Raw genomic sequence first — 21,703 nt, 5'->3', positions numbered from 1 at the left:
TATGTAATTAAACTCAGATTTAATATTTTTTCTATATCTAAAGATCTTATACTTAGTAAAATTTAACATTAATATGATATTTTTGAATAAACAAAATGAATTATTATTAAGCTGAGAGGCTTTCTACAGTGGAAGCATTCATTAATGTAAACTTTTTGATATTTAAAAAAAATTGACGTTCATCTGACTATTTTATGAAGTGATAAAATATTAAATTAATAACTATAATTAATGTACACACAAATAAAAAGAGCATGATAACCAATCATCCTATTATTTCTTTAAAAATGAAATAATTCTAAACTTTCTTTCTGAAATCTTTTTAGCATTTGCATTGCTGTATATTGCACATAGTATGGGTAATAATTAAATGTGCATTGAATTTAGTTATTATTTTAAAGAACAGGTGAGAGAATCATAATAGAAACTTAAAGAATCATAAAAATTTGATGTTCAATACTAAATACAATGTATTATTTTCATTTTCAGTTGATTTTTGAAAAATATACAATAGAAACATATCTAACAATCTAATAAAACCTTCGATTTAGAAAGAAAAATTAAGATTTTATTATTATAATAATAATATTTAAAAAAAGGGCTTCTTGCTTCATGCATTTTTTTTTGTGTACGACTTTTGTCTGAACTTTCCCTCTGTTCGCTCCACTTGTCACACCACATTCACTATGGGATTCTTTTAGGCTAGGATATAATGGCTCCGGCTAATGGTGAACTAGTTGTTTTTAGTGTTCACGTTGCTATTTTGGTCATGGGTGCTCCATATAACAAACATCCGCGCAAGTTTGTCCCGAAGGTTTTTCACGAGGTAATCCTGACATTATCCTTCCTTTGCAAGAATTTGATGCTGCATGTGATTGGTTAGAACAACACACCTTAATAGGTTATTTTGTGGGTAGGACTCCTCTTGAAGCTATGCTCTAAGAATGGGTTAACAAGAGTTGGACTCCTCATGGAGTCGGCTTTAACACTATGCAAAATCTTACCAAAGGTTCTTTTTATTTTTCTTCACTAACCCCTCATAGGCCGACATGATCTTTAACAATGGACCATGGTCTGTGCATTCCTCCTTGCTTGTTTTTCAAAAATGGTCACGAGACTTTACAGTCTCAGATGATAAAAAGCTTAGGGTTCCTATATGGGTTGAGTTCCTAGGTCTACCCCTGCCTTGCTGGCCTTTCATTGAGTCCAGTGCCAAAGCCCTTGGCAAAGTTCTCACCAAGGAGCCTGAGAAATTCTTCAATACCCACCCGCAACGATGTGTTTGCGTAGAGGTGGATCTTTCCAAGGATCTCAAGGATTCTATAGAAATTCAAATTCGGCCCAAAACCTTATCGTAGAAGGTTCTTTACTTGAACCTCCCCAACACCTATTATAGGTGCCAGTCCGTGGAATACAAGATCAAGGATTGCCCTTTGGCTATGCCTAGGGTCAAGCCCATGCCTAAAGAGGCACCTATCAAACAGGCTAAAGGGAAAAAAAAAAGAATGGGTAACTGTTGGGTGCAAGGGCAAGGCTCCCTCGAATCCCTTGCCCCCCAAGCAGTCTTATGTTGCGGTCATCACAGTTCCTCCTATCCCTACAGGAGCATCAACTCCTACCAGAGTAGGGATGCAAGTGATGGACAAAGGACCTAATTCTAGAGTTTCACAGGATTCAAACCCTGCTGGCTCATAGGGGATTAAGGTAGCCGCTAGGGTTTTTGCCTTTACTGGGGTGCAAACTCCTTTTTCTGCCTCTTCCATAGCTCCACTAGCAACACAATGTTCTTGTAGTCCTCCTAGATGTGCAGAGATACCAAAGGTGAAACGTCAGGCTGTAAGTTTGGAGGATTTTCTTTCTGACTTCAACCATGTTTCTACCTTCTTGCAGAATAGCTACTCCTCTCTTAAGGATGAAGATGATATGGAAGAGTTCTCATGAACTTCCTATCATGGAATGTGCGAGGTATCACAAATCTCCCCAGAAAGTACTATGTTTAGGATGTCCATCATAGACTTGGTAATTTAGATTTTCTTTGTTTGCAAGAAGTTAAAATTTCTTGTTTCATGCTTGCTTTGGCATGCCACGTAATTTGGCAGGATGGCATGATGTTTTCTTCCCAACATGAAGCCGATCCAGGTGGTGTAGTTACTCTCCTATCACCTCGCCTTCATTCTTCTATTATTTTGCACAATTTTGACCCCATGCATACAATTATTTGGCTCTTGCTTTCCATCAACAATCATTCTTTTGGAGTCGTTAATGTTTATGCTTCTAATGATGCTGTGAAAAGATCCTAGATGTGGGCCTGGCTAGCTGACAACTTGCCTCTAGCTACTTGGGTTATGTGTGGGGACTTTAATATGGTTGAAGTGGCCTCTAACAAAGATGACATTCTACCTTTTTGTTGGACAGTTGGGGAAAGACAAGCTTGGTATTACATGCACAATAACTTGGGGATTTTTTATCCCAATACCAACCGCTGCCAAGATAGTGGGATTTAGCACACTTGGTCCAACTTTTGGCTAGCTCTGACCGCATATTAAAATGCCTTGATTGTGCTATGATCACTGTGCAATATTTTTTATCCTTTTCTATGAATCGAGATTTACTTGTCATTTTCCTGCCAGATGTGACATTATCTGACCACTACCCCATCTATTTTGTCATTTCTTAGCAAACAACAATCCCTAAGGTGGCCAAGTCTTAGTTCTTCCTCAACACATCTATGTTGATGCATGCTTCCACCATTTCACACATCCTATGTGTTTGGAACTTGGAGCCACATCCACATTCTCAAAGGGGTTGGATTCAATGGTGGAATGATGTCATTACTAGAACTACTCAGTTCTTGCACATTTATTGGAAAAAATTGGCTATGTATCGCAAATGGTCCTATGAGGCCAGCACGCTTGCCCTCAAAAAAGCCTCTGAGGCCCTCACCCTCAATCCCTTTGATGTGGACTTGCAAATTCAGCTTGCCAAGCTTCGTCATGACAAGAAAATTGCTGATAATTATGTCACATGGGGAGCTTAAATAAAAGCTTGTCTCCATTGGTTGGAGGTTGGCAACAAAGCCTCCAAGGAGTTTTTTTAGGCTCTTCAGGCTCGTCATACCAATGTTGTGATTAAAAAAATCAAACAAGGAAATGTTGTTTTGTCTAGTCTCCTTGCCATCCTGCAAGCATTTGTTCATCTTCGCAGGAAAATTCAGTTGCTCAAGAGGCAGGTCTCAGAAAGTGTATTTTTTTTACTCCAAACTATCTAACATCTGAGCACCACACTTTCTATGAGCAACTCCTTTCTCTCCATGACCTTAAAGAGGTGGTCTACTCCATGGCGGATGACAAGTCCCTTGGGTGTGATGGGTTCCCTTGTGAATTCTACAAACAGCTCTGGGAGCATATAGGTCCTGACCTGCACCAAGTTTATCTTAAAGCCTATCACTCTAAAAGCTTAGGAGCCATTATCAACAAAGGAAATATCAAATTCATACCTAAAGCTAGTGATCCAGAGGATATATGCAATTGGAGACCCATTACCCTTCTAAATGTGTCATACAAGATCATTGCCAAGGCTCTCTCTCTCAAAATCAGGCACTTGTTGCCCTTAATTATTCTACCAGAGCAAATTGGATTCATCAAATCCAGATATATTCTTGACAACATCATTACTATCTAGGAGGGAATGGAATGGGCTTGCAAGTCCAATCAGAAGGCCATCTTCATAAAGATAGATTTTGCTAAAGCCTATGATCGCATTGAATGGGCCTTCATCTTGGCTATGCTCCAGGCTTTGGATTTTGGTCCCAACTTCCTCCAGTCCATGGAAATGCTCTTTGGGGATGGTAATTCTTGCATTACCATCAACAATTTGCAATCAAAGGCTTTTGGTCTTTTTCGCTCCAGCAAACAAGGTTGTCTGCTAGCTCTTGCGCTTTATGTCCTTGTTGCGGAAGGTTTTGGTTATTTACTTGCGCATTTTGTGTCCTTTGGACTAGTTTGCAGCATTTCCTTGCCTGAATCATCCTCCCAACTAGTCAATGGACACTTTGCTAATGATTCTTTTCTCACTCTTTTAGAGGACGAAGAAAACATCAATAATGCTTTAAGTTGACTAGACACCTTTTTTCAAGCTCCTGGTTCTGCCATTCAATGGCATAAAACAATCTGCTTCTACCAATCCTTTTTGCCAGCTCAACCTTGGCTTAGCCACTTTGAGTGGAAATGGGTTACTCACAGAGAAATCTTCTACTTCCTCACCATTCCTTTTGTGTTCCAAGCATCGCCTATGGAACTTTAGAATGCTGTGTTGGCCAAGATTAGCAAAAAGATCGACTACTAGATCACAAAGCCACTCTCCCTCATGGAAAAATTTTAGATTTTCTCTAAGATTCTTGTGGCCACTCATGTTTATTACTCATCTTGCTGGGCTCCATCCAAAGCCTCTTACATGAAGCTGGAAAGATTGCTTAGGGATTTTCTCTGGGCCTTTGGTTCTAATCACCATGGCTTCCACAGAGTGGCCTAGGACTTTTTTTGTCTCCCAAGAGAGTCTGATGGTCTTGGCTTGCTTTCCACTTGGAGACAAGGCCTTTCTCTCTATGCAAAATGGATTATTAGGGCTCTCTCAAGAGATGAAGCTTGGAAGATTCTGGTTCGGCACTGTATTTCTTCTGGCTTCCCTGTCAATAGGCCTTCTTGGAAGGGGATTGGCTTCCAAACCCTTCTCATTATGTGTGAGCCCATGGTCATTCAGGGATCCTTTGTCATCAAGAGCATCTGGAAAGCCTGGGAGGTTGTCAAGCCCTAGCTTCGATGGGCTGGAGATGAATTCTGCAATGGCCTCTCCTTGAATTAGCATAACATATAGTGTTCTCCCATGTTTTCCATTCAGGGTACTCCCCTTGCCAAGACTCAAGGGGCTAGTGCTCTGCATTTTTTCAAACGTGGTATCAGAACTCCAAAGGACCTCTTTTCATAGGTCACCATGAATTTCAAGACCTAGGAAGATACGCAAGTACAGTACCGCCTTGTCCATTCAAACTGACAGGCTTTTGACCTTCTACTTTCTTCCATCCCTGTTCACTTAGTTCATAAAGTGGGGATTCAATCTATTTACCCTTGGTGGCTTGATTGGAGGTGGTTTCCTACCACTCCTTTTTCTAAGTACAAGCCAAGTTTGGGCTATAGATGGCTCTTGCCTCATCTTCCCATGGTGGATATGCTAAACCATAGATGGCATTTGCAATCTTCCCTTTCTCAATTGAGAAAACACTTTGACACCATATGGAATGCTATAATTGAACCCAAGATTGCACATTTTGCTTGGTGCGTGGTCTTCCAAGGTCTTCCCTTGGGGCCTTGGCTCAAACACATTGGGGTTTTTGACCCTAGATGCCCCTTTTGTGGACAACTCGAGTCTTTCTTGCATATTTTTCAGTTTTGCAAGCATGCTCAGAATTATTGGCACTGGATTCATGATTTCTTCAAGCCATTCAGACCTGAGTTTTTCTCTTGGCATATGATTTTACTGGGTGACTTTCCCAGATTTCCTCGGAAGTTCACTTAGAGTTGGCATACCTTTAGGCTGGAGATCCTATTTTCTCTATGAAAAGATAAGAATGTTGTTCTTTTGAGACACAATTTTCTGGATGTTAACATTGCTATGTATACTAAGGCATGCATTTGTAATAATGTAATTATGCAAGTACAGGTGCAAGCTAATAAAGTTACACTCGAAGTTGCTCACCTGCAATAGCTGCTCAATCACTAGGGCAATGCCCCTTGTACTATCACTAGAGTTCCTCCAGATGCCTCAGTGGAGACCTCGATGCCCCATGGATGCCGTCCTTGGTGCCACTCCTCCCACCGCCACTCACACACCCCGCGCTCCCAAGCTTCCCACCACCACTCTCCCAGTGGTGGTGATGGCAGATGGATGCGCTTCTCAGCTTCCCTACCCTGTGGTGGTTCTGGTTGGTCCCCGGCTCCTCCTCCTAGTTCCCATCGTGCGCACTCAGGGAAGTGCCCTCGCCTAGACCTGGCGATTTCTCCTCCATGGCTAGAGGTTAAAGATGCAGAGGCTACCACTGTTGCTACTATTGGTGAAGATGGCTAGACTGTTCCCAGCCTGCCCCCAATCCCAAAGATGATTGGGGTTTTCAAGATAAAGATGGTCCACCACCCTTGGCTGGCATTGCTTTGGCAACCTAAGGTTGCTTTATTTTTTTATTTTTTTTTATGAATAGTTTCTGATTCTGGCCACGGCCGTGTTTCTTGTCCAGCTTCATCGTTTGAACTCTTTTGTGGGGTGATCTTGTATCCTCTGGCCCCTTTTTTGTGAATTGTAAACTGAGTATATTTTATTAATCGAAAAGGTAAGTATTCATCAAAAATAATAATAATAATAATAATAAATGTTTGAAAAATAGAAAGTATATGAATTTCTTTATTTATTTATTTTTCCATTGTTTCATATCAAAATGATATTTTTATCTGTAAGAATAACATCGTTTTTAGAAATCAATAAATATTAAAATATTTGATGTAGGGTTAAAATGTTCACCTTCGTTGCAATTATTTTTTGAATGTTTAATAGTTTCTAACCAACCCCAATACTAATATTATATTCTCTGCTTATTTTATACAAAATTTTAATGAATTATTATAAATATCTTTTATAAATATTTTAACAATGTAGAAAGATATCGAATCTAGAATTATTTTAGAAATATTATATTTATATTAGAATACAAAATTTAAAATAAATATAAGATATTTTTTGGGTTCGTGATAGCTGACATTAAAGAACCCTATTCCACTTTGATTAACAGCTAATCGAGCTTTTCTCCTCATTTAATACTTTAAAATAATAGGTGCGAACTTGATCGCGTATCGTCTGCGATCACTTGGGCGGTCCCCATGCCACGAGGAAAATTTTGGTTGGAAGAATATGAGATGGGGAGAATCTGTGGAAACTCGGAGATCATGTTGCGATGACCCATTTCTTGTGTTGAGTAGAGCTTTATATTAAAGAGACACTTTAAGCAACCAGGCTTCAATTATCAAGATCAAAATCACCGTTTAAGGATTACATGGAATTGTTGAATTACAAGTCAAAGGAATCGCACATGTAACGGTTTAATAGTCACGATATTCGTTAAGATTCTTCGTTTTTTAAAACATATTTTGTTTCAAATAATTCTCGATGGCAAATCTTGTTAAACATACGAAGGTAGTGCGTGTATTGAATGCCGTGAACCTAAGGAGATTTATGGAATAAACAAATTTTATTGTATTAATGATAATTATTGATTTAAATGGTCTCCACTTCAATTTAAGGATTTGCTTTTGGTTTGTTTATTTAATTGTAACTATTAAATTCATTTATATGGATCAATTGTTAAAAAAATCTTTTTTTTTGAGTTCCTATTTTATTCCTTGTGAGCATGCATGTTCTTCATATACATGTAGTCACTTTACTTCTTATTTCATATATGTGAAGTCATTTTATTTCTTATGTCATAAGGTAGCCTCTCTACTTGTTTCACCTTTCTATTTCACAAGCCATCTTATTCCTTACATATGGTGTCCTCACGTGTGAGCACACCTAGCTATTAATATATTCACAAAGCTTTTGATTCATGTCTTGCATCCTCCTCAAATCCTAGCCTTCTATAAATTAAAAAACCGAAGTCATTGATTTCTTTGTTAAGAAATATATTTGGAGGCTTCTAGTCCTATTTGGCTATCTACTACTGTATTATCTTTATGTTTTCATTTTTTTTAATCTATCATATTTGTTGGAAACTTACAATTGAAACAATTATTGTTTTGTCATTGATGTCAAATATACTAATGAAACATGTTGCTATCTAATCTAAATGTCATGTCTATTTGGTTGATGAAGAGGATTTGAGAAGATTGCTCATAACAATAGCACCTAAGAGGAAAGGTTGAGTTATGAAAAGGAAGCTATAGTGGACATTTGATTAGTTAGACTTTGTTAAAATAAAGTGAGTATTTCCATCATATATGTAAAGCTTAACTGAACAAAAGAGTAAAAGATTAAGGAATGTTGAGTGATGCTAGTGTTAACTGAGTTCTAGAGGAAGCTAAGAACATTTAGTGTTGACCGAGCATTAGTATCAACCAAGAAAGTTAGTTGATGTTGAGCAAGAAGTTCTAGAACAACTAAGTGATTAAGTGATGACTGAGTGTCGGAACTTAGTGATTGTTGAGTGATGGTATTTTGAATGTATATGAGGAATCATGATTTCTAGCCAACTCAGGTGATTTGTTGGGATATGTAAACCGTGTTGAAGATAAGATTGATGAGTTGGATCATTAAATTCAAGGTGAGGATTAGGTAAAGACCTAATAGACGAATTCTAGAGAAGCTTCTAGAGGATGATCAAGAAGGTGGATAGATACAATGAATCATATTGAACTGGATCATAAACCCTAAGATCTACTGTGATTATTGAAAATGAAAAAGCAAGAATTACATATTTAAGGAGGCATAGAGTTGAGGGAAAGTGTGTTTGTGAATTGTTTATTTGATTGTAACACCTAGCTCTTAATATATTGACAAGCCTTCGATTCATGTCTTGCATCCTCCTCAAATCCTAGCCTTCTATAAATTAATAAACCAAAGTCATTGATTTCTTTGTTAAGAAATATATTTGGAGGCTTCTAGTCCCATTTGGCTATCTACTACTTTATTATCTTTATGTTCTCATTTTTTTTAATCTATCATATTTGTTGGAAACTTACAATTGGAACAATTATTGTTTTGTCATTGATGTCAAATATATGAAGTTCAAGTGCCAAGTGATAAGTGATGCTAAGAAAATTATAGATGCCAAGTGAAACAAAATTACTATAGGAGCTGAGTGAGCTAGAATTCCTATATGTATTGAGCATCAGCAATTAGTAAGTGTCGAGTAACACAGAATCAGCATATGAATTTGTGCCTTCATAAACTTAGATGTAAACCATTTTTGAAGCTAACATAGGATGAATCTTGAAGGATCTTGAAGATAGATTGAATCTTTTGCATTATCTATGCAATCAACATGTAGCCAATAAGAAAAATGGAGAAGGCATGCAACCAATAGGAAAAGTCAAGAATTGAGCAAGAAATGAAGAGTGAATATTGATCATAGATTCAAACCTAAGCCTAAGTCTTTGAAGCCTTTAAAAGGAGGATGAAACCCCATTGTGTACACGTATGTGAGAAGTATATGGGTGAATTATAGTGAAGTGTAGAAGGGTGTAAAGTATTAGAAAGAATAGAACAACATTGCAAAATTCAGTTGATCAAGAATAGAGTATCAGTGTTTTGAGGAGAGACATATCAAATCAAGAAAGGATTAGAATAGATAGAGAAGAATAAGGATCTAGAATCAACAATTAAAGATTGCAAGTCATCAGGTCAAGACTTTCTAATACTCTCTAGCAATTGTATTAGGAATGAAAATCCTATGATGATAGGTTGGTTTAATAGCCATGTTGTAAGCCTTTAAATAAGGTGTTAAATCCTTTAACAAGATAACATTCCAAGTGAGTGTTTGTAAATCCTTTTACCAGGTCACTTTTGATAGGGTATAAAGTCTTTAACAGGATAGGCCTTTCACAGGGCAGATCATTGGAAGTGGTCAAACTTTGTAACCTTAAACAATTACATATTGTTGCAGTGATACTTTGTGGGTGTCATCCCCACCCCAGTTTTACCTTCTCATTTTGGAGGTTTTTTGGGTTACCAAATTCTTGAGTTATCTATTTTCATGCATGTCTTTACTTTCATGTTTATTAGAATTAGACGCATGTGAATGATATCAGCTAAAAAGTTTTGAAAAGGTTAAGGTTAGTTACTTCTGATTCACCCCCCCCCCCCCCCACCACCTCTCATAAGTAAATCTTTCCACTTGTAAATTCCAAAAAAGGAGGCATCTAAGAATGTAGAAAAAAGAAACGAGGAGGAGGAATAGAATGAGAAGAACGCTTAGATGGAGAAAAGGGTCAAATTTTTAGAGGATGGGTTTTACTCCTCTAAATTTTCCTTGAAGGTTACTCATATTACTCCAACTACCCTCCAATTATTGGTGCAGGAGAAGGATGAGGTAGGGTTGGACATGGAGGACACCAAATTCTTGTATAAGTTTCTTGCTGAGGATTGGGTTGTTGGAATTATAGATGGAGTAACTGAGAGTTGGGGGGCGGGGCGGGGGGGGGGGGGGGTGAGGGGGTGAATTAGTTACCACAAAAACAAATCCACAGATCACTTAGATATCTTAAAACTTAATTATTGCTATCACTCAGTAGACACAAAGAAAAATGTTGTAACTCAGTAGATTAGCTTGTTACTAATCTTTAAGCATTCACAATTATTAACATGCGTACAAAAGTAAATAACATGAATACAAGAGACACTAGATTTAATGTGGAAACCCAATATGAGAAAAACCACCAAGTAACTAGCTACCAATTTTTACTCTTCTGAAGTGAGCCCTGTTAGGAGCCAACCTTGTTAAAGGTCACAAAATACGCTGTTAGGTGTGAAACTATTAGAGGATTTAATCACCCTGCTAGGAGTGGCCTTGCTAGAGAACTTTAGAACAATTCAGTAGAAATGTTCACCTTGTTAGAGGATTTACAAAATGGCCGTTAGACCAACTCTATTAAGAGATTTAGGAATCATTGCTATAATGGTGAGAAAGTAACAATAAATGACCTGAATGAGATGCAACCGAACTTTGCTAATATAGATCTATGCTTTGCTTCACTAGATCCTCACTGATTTAATACAACTCTGCTGCTCCTCAAGGATATCTGATCCTTCTTCAAAATTTTCTCACACTTCCTCTTCACAATAAAATCACTTGCATCCTCACTCATTCATACATCCACTCATTCATACATTAGAATTCACAACTTGACCTTTTATTTATACATTACAAATTGTCAAGTTGGCTCAATTACAAGTTACATTTACCAATGAACCATACATTAGTCGGCTACAAACATTACATGAAACAAATAAACTTTATTTCCCAAAAAAATGAAATCCTTCATTAGCTGACCTAGCTTGGTAAACACTGCTCTAGAAAATGATTTCTAGTGTCAACCAAGTGAAGCTTGATAAACACTGCAAACTCTACAAAATCCTTTAGAGACCGAGTGAACTCGGTAAGAACTAACTTTCCTTTACTAACCTTCTGAGCTTGGTAGGAACTAATTTCCCTTTCCTAACCTTGCTAGCTTGGTAGAAACTGATTTCTACCATAGAAGCCTTCAACACCCAAGTGAGTTCGATAGACTGACTTCACAATGTAACCTCCAAAAATGCTCAATAGGCTCTATCTTTTGCCTTGCTGACCAACTGAGCTCAGTAGACTCTTACTGATAACTGATATGACATTTTTGTAACATCAAAGACAAAACACAATTGAACAATTGTATCCAACATGGGCTAGGGTTTTTCTTGTTGGGAAAAGAAAAGATAAGGATGAGAAATAATGTAGAGGTCTCTAGGGGTTTTTAGCCCTAGTTTTTTAATTTATTTTTGCAAATGTCTTGTTTTCTAGTATACAAATTACTCTCAAACTTGGGTTGGCTTGTTTATGCCAATAGTTTATTTTTTGAAAACTCTTAGTTTGTTTTGTACTATAGTTATACTCTGGTAGTTGTGAATGATCATGTGTTGTTTTTTGGGTGGGTTGGCTTGTTTATGCCAACAATTATTATGTTCTGAATAATCGTAGTATGTTTAGTACTATAGTTTTTAGAATTAGTATAGATGATACTTTGATAGTTGTGAATGATTGTGTGTTATTTTTTTGTTACTAGTTGTTGTTCTTTGTAGTAGTGGTTGCTCTCTACTTATTTCTATTGGCAGTGCACTAGTTGTCATCATTTTGGTTGTAAGGACTGACCCCCTTATTTTGGTCACTTTTTATTTTTCAAAAAAAATGTAGCCATAATTATTTCTTGTTCTCTCAATAAATCTACCTACAAATTGGTTAAATGCCTTATCTTGAAAAAAATTGTTGAGCTAGTACTAGGGTCAAGTGATAACTAGTTTTCACTTGACTTCAGATCAGTATCAATCTTTGACATCGTGTCTCTAATTTCCTTGGTAAAATTTGTGGTATCACTTAATTTTACAAATAAGGAAACAACATCATTAAAAATTCTTTCAAAAGAAAAAATAATAGTGGATAGTTCCACTTGATCTATGGAAATCTTATGTGCCACATTATCCAAAACCTTGTTCTCAATTTTTCTTTCTATCCTCTGCAACAGTTTCTCTTGACCATTCAAATCTTCATTGAACTTGTGGACTATTTCAACAAGTTGGTCCAAAATAGAGTTCTTTTCATCAACTTCAATACTCATTGGAAGAATAAATATACCTTTGATGTCTTCTAGCACTTGATTTCTTTTCTTCTTCTCTACTCATAGATTCTTTTGTTTGTCTCTTTTCTTCCAAAGCTCTCCAAGAGTGTCCATTTTATTAGGAGTAAGATTGGAGAGATCCCAATCGAAAATTACTATATCTTCATCTAGATGAACTTCATTAATAGAAACTTCTATCTATTTCCCTTTAGCTTTCAGAATACATGAAGAAATGATATCCTTACATTTACTCATATCTTTAGTGCTTGGTTGAGGATTGACTTCAATTGTTATTCAACTTGCTATGGAATCACTTACAATAGTAACAAAATGAATTATTAGAGAAACAACAACAATTATAGGAGTACTTATAGTGCCTTGTTGTAACTTGATCTAATTGGATTGTGAGATGAGTGGAGCTTGTAGCTCAGTAGATGAAGTAGTGTTAACAATAGCTCATCTCTGAACTTGGTAAGATAGATCCAATAGCCAATTAAGTGCTTGGTTGAATAGTATTTAATCTAATGGTCTAAGGCTCAGATGATGTCTTTTATGAACTTAATGTTATCAATCTTTTCTTGGAGAACTAGGGAGGGAGGCCATTACCTTTGCTGTAATCTTTTATGGATCTAAATCTTCAATATTCTAAATTTTAGGTAGATTCTATTGGAAGCATTAATGCTAATGATACTTCTATGGGGTATTATTTTAGATACATGATTAGATCATTACCATGATGATATGTTAGATTCATGATTGTGTTTGACATTCATGATTAGATCTAATGGTAGGAGCCAACCCTATTAAAGGTTACACGACACATGGTCAAGTGTGATCCCATTAAAGGATTTGAATCACCCTTTTAGGAGTGGTATTTTTGATGGTCTTCAAACACTTCAATTGGACATGCCACCTTATTAAAGGATTTACAAAATGATTGTTAAGTCAACTCTATTAAGAGATTTCTTCACTGCTATAATTGTTAGAAAGTAATAATGATTGACATGATTGATGAAGCAAATGACTTTGTAGATTTAGATTGATATTCAGGTTCATCCTCTTGATCCTTCTTGATTAGAATATTCTTTTCATGTTGGTCTTCTAAGTCAGATGCTCTGCCCTTAATCAAGTATCCTTCTCATTTCACATCTTTAACATTCTTCCCACTTGCTTAATTCAACCCACAACTTGACATTGCATATATATGTCATTCAATGTCAAGTCGGCTTTTCCCTTTCATGCAAATATTTAACATCCATTTAGTCATCTTTTATTAACCAAATGATTGACAAAAGCAATCTATTGGTAGTCATCTTACATTGGACTAAGTCACTCGGTTAATACTAAATTCCTTTGATAACCAAACAAACTATGTTAATACTAGCTCTTTTCATTGACTGACCAAACTATGTTTATGCTAGCTTCCTTCAATGACTAGATGAAACTTAGTTTCTTCTAAATTCTATTCAGTTGATACTAGAGTCTTCTTTAGTGCTCAACTGAGCTCAGTCAATACTAGTTGTGCTTGGTTAAATCTTCAACATTTATGTAACATCAATTACAATATACAATTAAATAATTATTTTTAACAATCACTGTCTTTGGTGTTAATGGAAATACATGACATTATGAAAAGAAAACTTATAGAGAAACATAATAAATTATAAGATTTTATAATATCCTTAGTTTCATTATGATTCTTCATCCACGAGAACTCTCTTTGAGATTCTGCTTATGATATCTTATCTTCACACTCTATCTTAGCTCCCTCTTGCTCTTATAAAAATATCGTCATCTTATTATTTTCTTTGACATGACATCAATCTCCCCCTCTTTGAATTCAAATGCCAAAAACTTCATACGATGAAATTGTAATATACTTGATGTTTTGATTCATATGCAATGTTCTCTAACAATATTGTATCAACTTGATAATTCTTCAATGAAGCTCAATTGATGCATCACTAATCTATACTTTAGTGAGCATTAGATAGAGGAATGACCCCTAGCTTACCTCTAATATGCAAAAATTCATCCTTAGTAATGGCTTGGTGAATATGTTTTTACCCTACTCCTTGGTGTTCACATATTCCAATCTTACCTCTTTATCTTGAACTAATTCCCTTAGAAATTGATACTTGATTGCAATGTGTTTTGTCTTAGTGTGCTTTTACTAAGTCTTAACATTAAGGAGTTAACTTTAAATAAACATGCAACACAATTAACATTCACACATTTTGACACAAGTATTTAACGTGGAAACCCTTTAAAGGGAAAAACAACTTGGAAACTGACAACCCAAATATTTTAACTCTTCTAAAGAGAGCTCTGTTAGGATCAAACCTTGTTAAATGTTACATACACATTATTAATGTGACCTTATTAGAAGATTTATATGAAAGATCATCTATAACTTATCACTCCTTGACATTTCTTAAGATTGGTCATCTCTACAAGACTAATTTAAAAACTTTCAAAAGAATAATATCATATGGGATTTTAAAAGACTATTAGGTCCACTCGGTTAAGGTATTTTTCTATTACAATGGTAAGAAATTAATAGTTAAATTATTTGTTAGGCTTTAGCACCACATCTTTCTTGTTTAGATCTTTGATTCCTCAATCTCTTTCTAGTTGATTCACACACTTCACAATCCAACTTAGCACTTCCTTTTCTTGATATTCATAATATTGTTTTGCTCGGTTCACCTTATTTCCTCATCAACTTAATCAATTTCAATCAGAAACATCGACAACAAGAAACATTAGGTTGCATGCCTTTAATAGAATTTTTTTGTCAGTCCTCTAGAATCTTCTAGGTTTTGTTTCTTAATAATAATCCTTAGATCTTCATAATGTTTAAAATCATTGAATCTAGTTGCTTAAAAAATAAACTTCCACCTTGAACTTTGTCCTCCATTTCAAATTGATAAATCTTCTCTACTAGATCTTTGTCAAAATTTTCTAGTTGTTTATCTCATAACTAAATTCATCCTTATCCCTAAAACTTCTTGAACATTCTAAATTTTCATCAAATATTGGCCTTAGATTAAATCTTTTCTAAACTTTTTCTTTTTTTTCATACTCGGTGAACATTACATCTCGCTTGCTTAATACTAGACTTAGTTAACATTGAAATTGATTGGTTAACACTATGTATTCTCCACTTCTTAATGAGGTGCTCAGTGACAACTATAGTGGCTTGGTTAGTACTATAATCCTTCATTCACCAACCAAATTTTCTTGCTTATACATCCTTTCATATCTTTTCTCATATGTTGAAGTTCATGTAAAAATATCAAACCAAAATTAAATTGTCAGAGTCTAACTCATTCAATTGCCCAATGAATACCATACACTTATCAACACTTACATCATCATACTTTCTTCAAATCCTCTTCATTAATCAAATAATATGGAACTCTATTGATTGAACATAATGTCTAACCCATTAAAGATTGGCATCAATGACAGCATAACACATGCTATGACTCTTTCACATACATTAATAACGTTATCCATTGGGGCTAACACACACACATGCTCACATAAATGATATGTTGTGGGTACTATCATTCATTCTTTAAGCTGCAAGTGGGGACATTACACTCCACTTTATCTTTGAGATTTTGATTCTTTTCCATTTTCTCTATTATTTCTTCCTTTAATTCCTTGGGCATGGCTCCCTCAAGTAGTTGATAATAGCTTCCATGCATCTTTTTTAGTGAGTTGCATCTTTATGGCTATGTAATTTCTTATATTTTCTTATAGCTCTTCGATCATTTGGTTTGCACTTTCAAGTTGCTTCTCATGACTACAACTTTCCATGATTGTGGATCTTTCCCTCAAGATGGTAGGATTATTATCAGGAGAACCAACACTCTAATAAGAATTGTTAGAATTCTTAAGTCTTGAGAAGGGGGGAGGTGAATCAGTACAAGTAATTTGTAAAAATCCAACCATCAATCTACTAAACTAAAATACTAAATCCCAAACCATAAAGCATATAAATGATGCTTGCAAATAAAAGATAACAATATCTAACAACCACACAACCATCGCAAATTACACAATAATTTTGATATCATGGAAAACCTTGTTAGAGGATGAAATGCATGGTCAAGATAATACCCATAAAATCACTATCGTAGTAAATTAGTTGCTCAATTAGGAGCTTATAATTACCCTTTTGGGGGGTTCACCCTTCTAGGAGTAATTTGTACCTTGTTAGAAGTAAAAATAGATCAAAAAATATCTACATTGTTAGAGGATTTCAAATAATATGATAAGAGCTTACTCAGTTAAGTAATTTATGACAAGAATTTGTTAGAGATCACCCAATTTAGGGATTTCCCTACTACAACTATTAGAAAACAACAAGATCTCTAATCTTGTTGTGCCACTCCATTCCCATCAAATCCAATTTTCTCCCATCTATTATTTGCAACTTTTCTTTATAGTTATCTTCTCTTATCTTGATCACAACTTACACGATTCATAGTTTCACTTACTTTTTTATTCAAAAATCTTTCTTAAGAATAGTTCAATTAAATGTGACTTTTTTTCTCTTAATATTGACCATTAGTTCAAACCTTAAGCTTCTCACTCAAGCTCTTTGTTAGAAATTAATCAATTTAATTCAACTTGAAGAACTCCTAATGTTTTGAAAAACTTTATTAGAAATATGAAAAAATCAAATCTAGTTTTTCAAACATTCAACATGAATATGTTTATCTTATCACATCTTGTTAAAAACACAATATACTTGTATCCAAAAATAATTTAATAAACCTAAATGTTATAACATTTTTCCTTTAATTTTTTTGAAAAACTTTAAATTATTCTTCTTATTATTTTCTTTTCGTTATTCTAATTTTTATTTTTTTAATTTTCGGATTTACTCTCATTTACTCTCTTAAATTCTTTATATTTTAATATCATTTCTCATTTTTAATATTTTTTTTTAATAAATTGACTATATTCTTATAAAAAAAAGTACTAATTTTTATTTTCTCATATTTGTGTTGGTAAATAGATTTGTCACTTAGAAAATATGTGATTTAGCCTAATGAAGTATGTGGAAAATTAGTTTTTGCAATAGTTGGATAGGCCCTTGATATTTGGCTTTGCTCTGTGTTTAGAGGGGTAGTTCCCTCGTAAGATAATTTTTTTAATTTTTAAATAAAGATGATTACAACTTAGAAAATAAATAGGAAACTATTGATGACAAATGCACCACATGACTTCAATGCTTCCATAAAATTGATGTAGACTTCTAATGAAAGTAAACAAGAACTATGCTTGAGAGTTATCATTGATGCTATGCTAATTCAATGATTCATGAATATTTACACCATAGCATGAAAATATTCATATTGATGAATCAACACTTAATCAATTCAAATTTAGTAGAAAAGCGAACACAAAATGTACTTTCTTTTATTTCTTAGCAATAAGAACATAAGAAATGACTAATTACAAGACCAAGAATTGTACACACTTTCCAAAAATTGCCTTGTTATCAAAACATAAGTGCCTCCTGTCTCTAAGTCCAAAAAGTCCCTTATTGCATTGAGATTTGTGAATTTATAGCTATTTCAAAAAAACAAACTTTTTGGGTTCATAACTACTCAAAAAGTTAGAGTTTGGACTACTCTAAAGATAGTTCATAACCAACTCTAACTTTCAATGTTTAACCAAAATTAGAAAAAGTTAAGAAATTGACCAAAACCAAAATTGATTCTAAAGTTGACCTCTTTACAAAATATATAAACAAAAATCTAAGACAACTTTAGACACATTCACTTCTAACTTTCAACTATGATTACTGATATTTCCTAAGCTTGCTCTTTGATCTGTAGGTGTTGTGAGTAGCTAAGTCAAGTTTGCCTTATATGATCTAAATGATTTGATGACCTATGCCAAAGCCTTATTTTTGATGACGATCAAACTTTGCATTTTTAGCTTTCATAGATAATGTCTCTTTCTAACTTCATCTAACTCTAGGACATAACCTAGTAAGTTTTGAATACAAGTGTCCAACACCACTAAGAGACTGCTCAAACTCGTCATAATGTTAGTATTTGAGCTTCTTTTAACACCGAGTTTAGTGTTGATCTTTACCTTTATGAATTCCAAAATAGAAGATATGTTTGGATCTTGAGTGTGTTCACTAATAGGGATATCTTCTAAAATCATTGGTATATTCCCTAAGGCCTTCTTTTTCAGTATTTTGCAAGAGTTTAAGAACTATTCTCCTTCACCAATTATTAATTCATGCTATCATTCTTCCATTTAGTATTTTCTAGCCATATGTCAATTTTATCTTCTTCTCCATTGGTGATTAAATTTGATTATTTGACTATATCACTATCCATTCCTTTGATCTTATTAAATTAGCATCAATTTCTCTCTAGAATGTTTGTTGTTCCTTGAGAGTTAACTCTTTTTGAATGTTTCATTGTATGTGATCTGCCCTAGCATATGTAACCTTGACTTCCTAAAGTAGGCTTGATGATCATTATTTCATGCATTTTATCCATGCTTTCACCATCTTACCATAAGTTTGGCATTCTCTTATATCTTGAATGGTTTCTTTATCAAACATCTTCTTGGGATCTCCTATTATGTTTGTAGATGAACTAGGGTCTAGAAAGTAATCACTGACCTTCGATTAGATGCTTGAAGAAAGGGCTTGAATTTGACACTTGAGTTTATTCTTAGCTTGTTTATCTTTCCTTAACTATTCCATTAGGACAAGAGCTGACACTTGGAAATTATGCTCTCATCCTTTGTGAGTGGTCTAACCTAGATCCACTTTGGTTATGCTAAAATCAACTTCATCCACCTCATTTATGTTCTTCTCTATGACTGGTTGTGAAATTTCAAAAAATAGGTTTCCTAAGCTAGGATGCACCACCAATCTAGAATCTATTCTAGTTTTCTTTACCTTCGCACCTTTATGCACTAGATCAACTATGACATCTAGATTCAGTGTTTCCAATTGGATCATCCTTTTCTTCTTTCTCTCCAAACTTTGTTGTAACCAAGATGTTGAGATATTGATAGATGAGTCGATTACTGAAGGAACTTGTAGGACTATAGATGATAAATCCAAGTTATGTACATTCTCTACAACTAGCGCCTCTTGAGTTGCTTCTACACTTTTAGATGAAAATGAGTGTGTAGGGGATGATATGGATTGAATCATCTCATCTATGAATGATGATGGTAAAGCATTCATCTTAGGAGTTTCATCTATCATTTTTTGGATTGGTTTTAAAGTTTTCTCCTTGGGTTTTGATCTCCTCTTCCTGATGATAGCATTGAGCTCACATGTTCAAACTAGATCAATTCCTTGTTCCAGATCTTCACCATCATCTCCACCTTGTGTTCTATGTAAAGAACCAAAAGAAGTAGGAATTAAAGATGGAATGTTTGAAATAGGTGTAACTTCCTGGGAATTATTACTTTTCTTTGCACTACCTCTTCCTGTTGATCTAGTAGTTGTGGCTTCTTTGACTTTATTATTTAACCAATTCTTAATTCATTGAATGAAAAAGAAGGTTCTTTCTTTTGAGGTTTTTTAGTTCTGGCAGAGACTAATAAATGTATGGAAATTCTAATAGTTGTATCTGCTCAAAGAAGAAAGGATCAATTAGGTCTGATCCATCCTCTTTTCTGCATGTCACATCCCATCCCATTTTGTAATAAATGATTTGTTGCACCATGAATCTCATTCAGTCCCTTCTTCTCACTTCAAATTCATTATCATAGTTTTCCCAATAACCTTCCATCATAGGGAATGAAGATAACTAGGTCCCAATGTCAAGTTGTTTTTAACATACTCATTGCCATCAAATGGAAAACGACCATTGAAAGAGTATAAATTTATCTTCACCATGGATCTTTCAATATTTTGAGTATCTAAAGAAGAAAGACAACTATAGTGCCCAATACCAATTGGGAAAGGAATTGATCCTTTGTTACTGTACTTTTTGTTTTCCTGACCAATCTGCTTGCAAACTTCTGAAAGCACCAACTTGTCATCTACAAAGTGAGGCAACATAAGAGGAAAATCTTGAAAACCTCCAATGGGGATGTAGGTGAATTGAGGGTACTATATGAAAAAGCCACCATAAGTACTGATGAGACTAGCTACTTCAGGAGAAATTTGGAGTCCTATATCCCCCTATAGCTCTCTGGCTGTAAGCATAGAAAAAGCATCATTCACCCTATGGAAGTGTATGTTTCTTTGTTTTAATTGCAATTGGGGCTAATAATTATACATTTTCATGGTTAAGTTATACTCTCCATAAGGACTAAGACTAGGCCATGACTTCATACTAGCAATTACATACATCCAGTATGAGGACATGTAAAACCCCTTATTTGCATTGGATTTAGTTAACTAATGATGAAGGGAATCACTAATCATTTATCCCTAATCTTAAAAAAAAAAAATTAGTGGTGATGGTATTGATGTATGAAAACATCCAATCCTAAAAGTCTTCAGTAGTATGATTTCTCACTATCCTATTAAGGAGAACTATCATATCAGAAATGTCTTCATTAAAGATATCTCTATGTAGTACTCTAGTTAACTATGATTGTCCTCTTCTAGGTTGATCCAACCAACACTTAGCAATAACATTCAAACATGTCTTCCTATTTTGATGGAAGTACCCTTGAGTACTTTCTTTAGAGATTTCTATGAATTCTTCTCTTACTAGCAGTCTGAATGTGATGGAGATAGACATTAGATCTAGCCTCGCCACAATATTACCTCCTGAGGTCTTGATGTCTCTAGACTTCCAGTCATACACCTTGATACATTCCAAGACTAGTTCTGCACATTGAACTACAAGTGCATGTCCTCCTACATGGGCTAGACCACTATCCAATGTTCATTGTGCTAGAGGTGATCTACCTTCTTTGCTCATCATCTGTGAAAATTCTACAATCTCTATATGTCCTATCTTTTGTATCTAATATCTTGGGAAGCATATTTGTTAATATCTTAGGAGGCTCCTTGCCTTGGAATTTGTACCTTATAGTATTTCTTACCAAATTCCTTGATTGATGTTCTTCTAACTTCATATTTTCAAACTATTGACTTCAAAGTACACTCAAAATTTTAACTTTGTGTATTGGTTCTAAAATTCATCTGAAGTATCTTGTCAACTAATTCACATGCCTTTCTCTATTTGGTTCAAATTCACTACTTGATTCAAGAAACCACTTTAACTAACATTTTCTTCTTCACATATTAGTATCAAATAACTAATTGGTTATAATTGTGG

General features: G+C 34.8%; 1 protein-coding gene across 1 annotated transcript in view; it reads left to right on the top strand.

Moving 5' to 3' along the window:
• The first annotated feature begins 5,779 nt into the window (after positions 1–5,779).
• The window catches only part of LOC149528046 (uncharacterized), a 28,063-nt gene continuing 12,139 nt past the window's right edge, over positions 5,780–21,703 (top strand). The window contains exon 1 of the mRNA XM_089807983.1: positions 5,780–6,026. Within this exon, the coding sequence (XP_089664109.1) occupies positions 5,780–6,026 (247 nt within the window). The remainder of the gene's footprint in view (positions 6,027–21,703) is intronic.

The sequence above is a fragment of the Cupressus sempervirens genome, chromosome 11 (genome assembly GCF_028749045.1).
Source record: "Cupressus sempervirens isolate cs-2001-9-10 chromosome 11, ASM2874904v1, whole genome shotgun sequence".
NCBI classification, from domain to species: Eukaryota; Viridiplantae; Streptophyta; class Pinopsida; order Cupressales; family Cupressaceae; genus Cupressus; species Cupressus sempervirens.
This window is presented reverse-complemented; position numbering and strand designations above follow the sequence as displayed.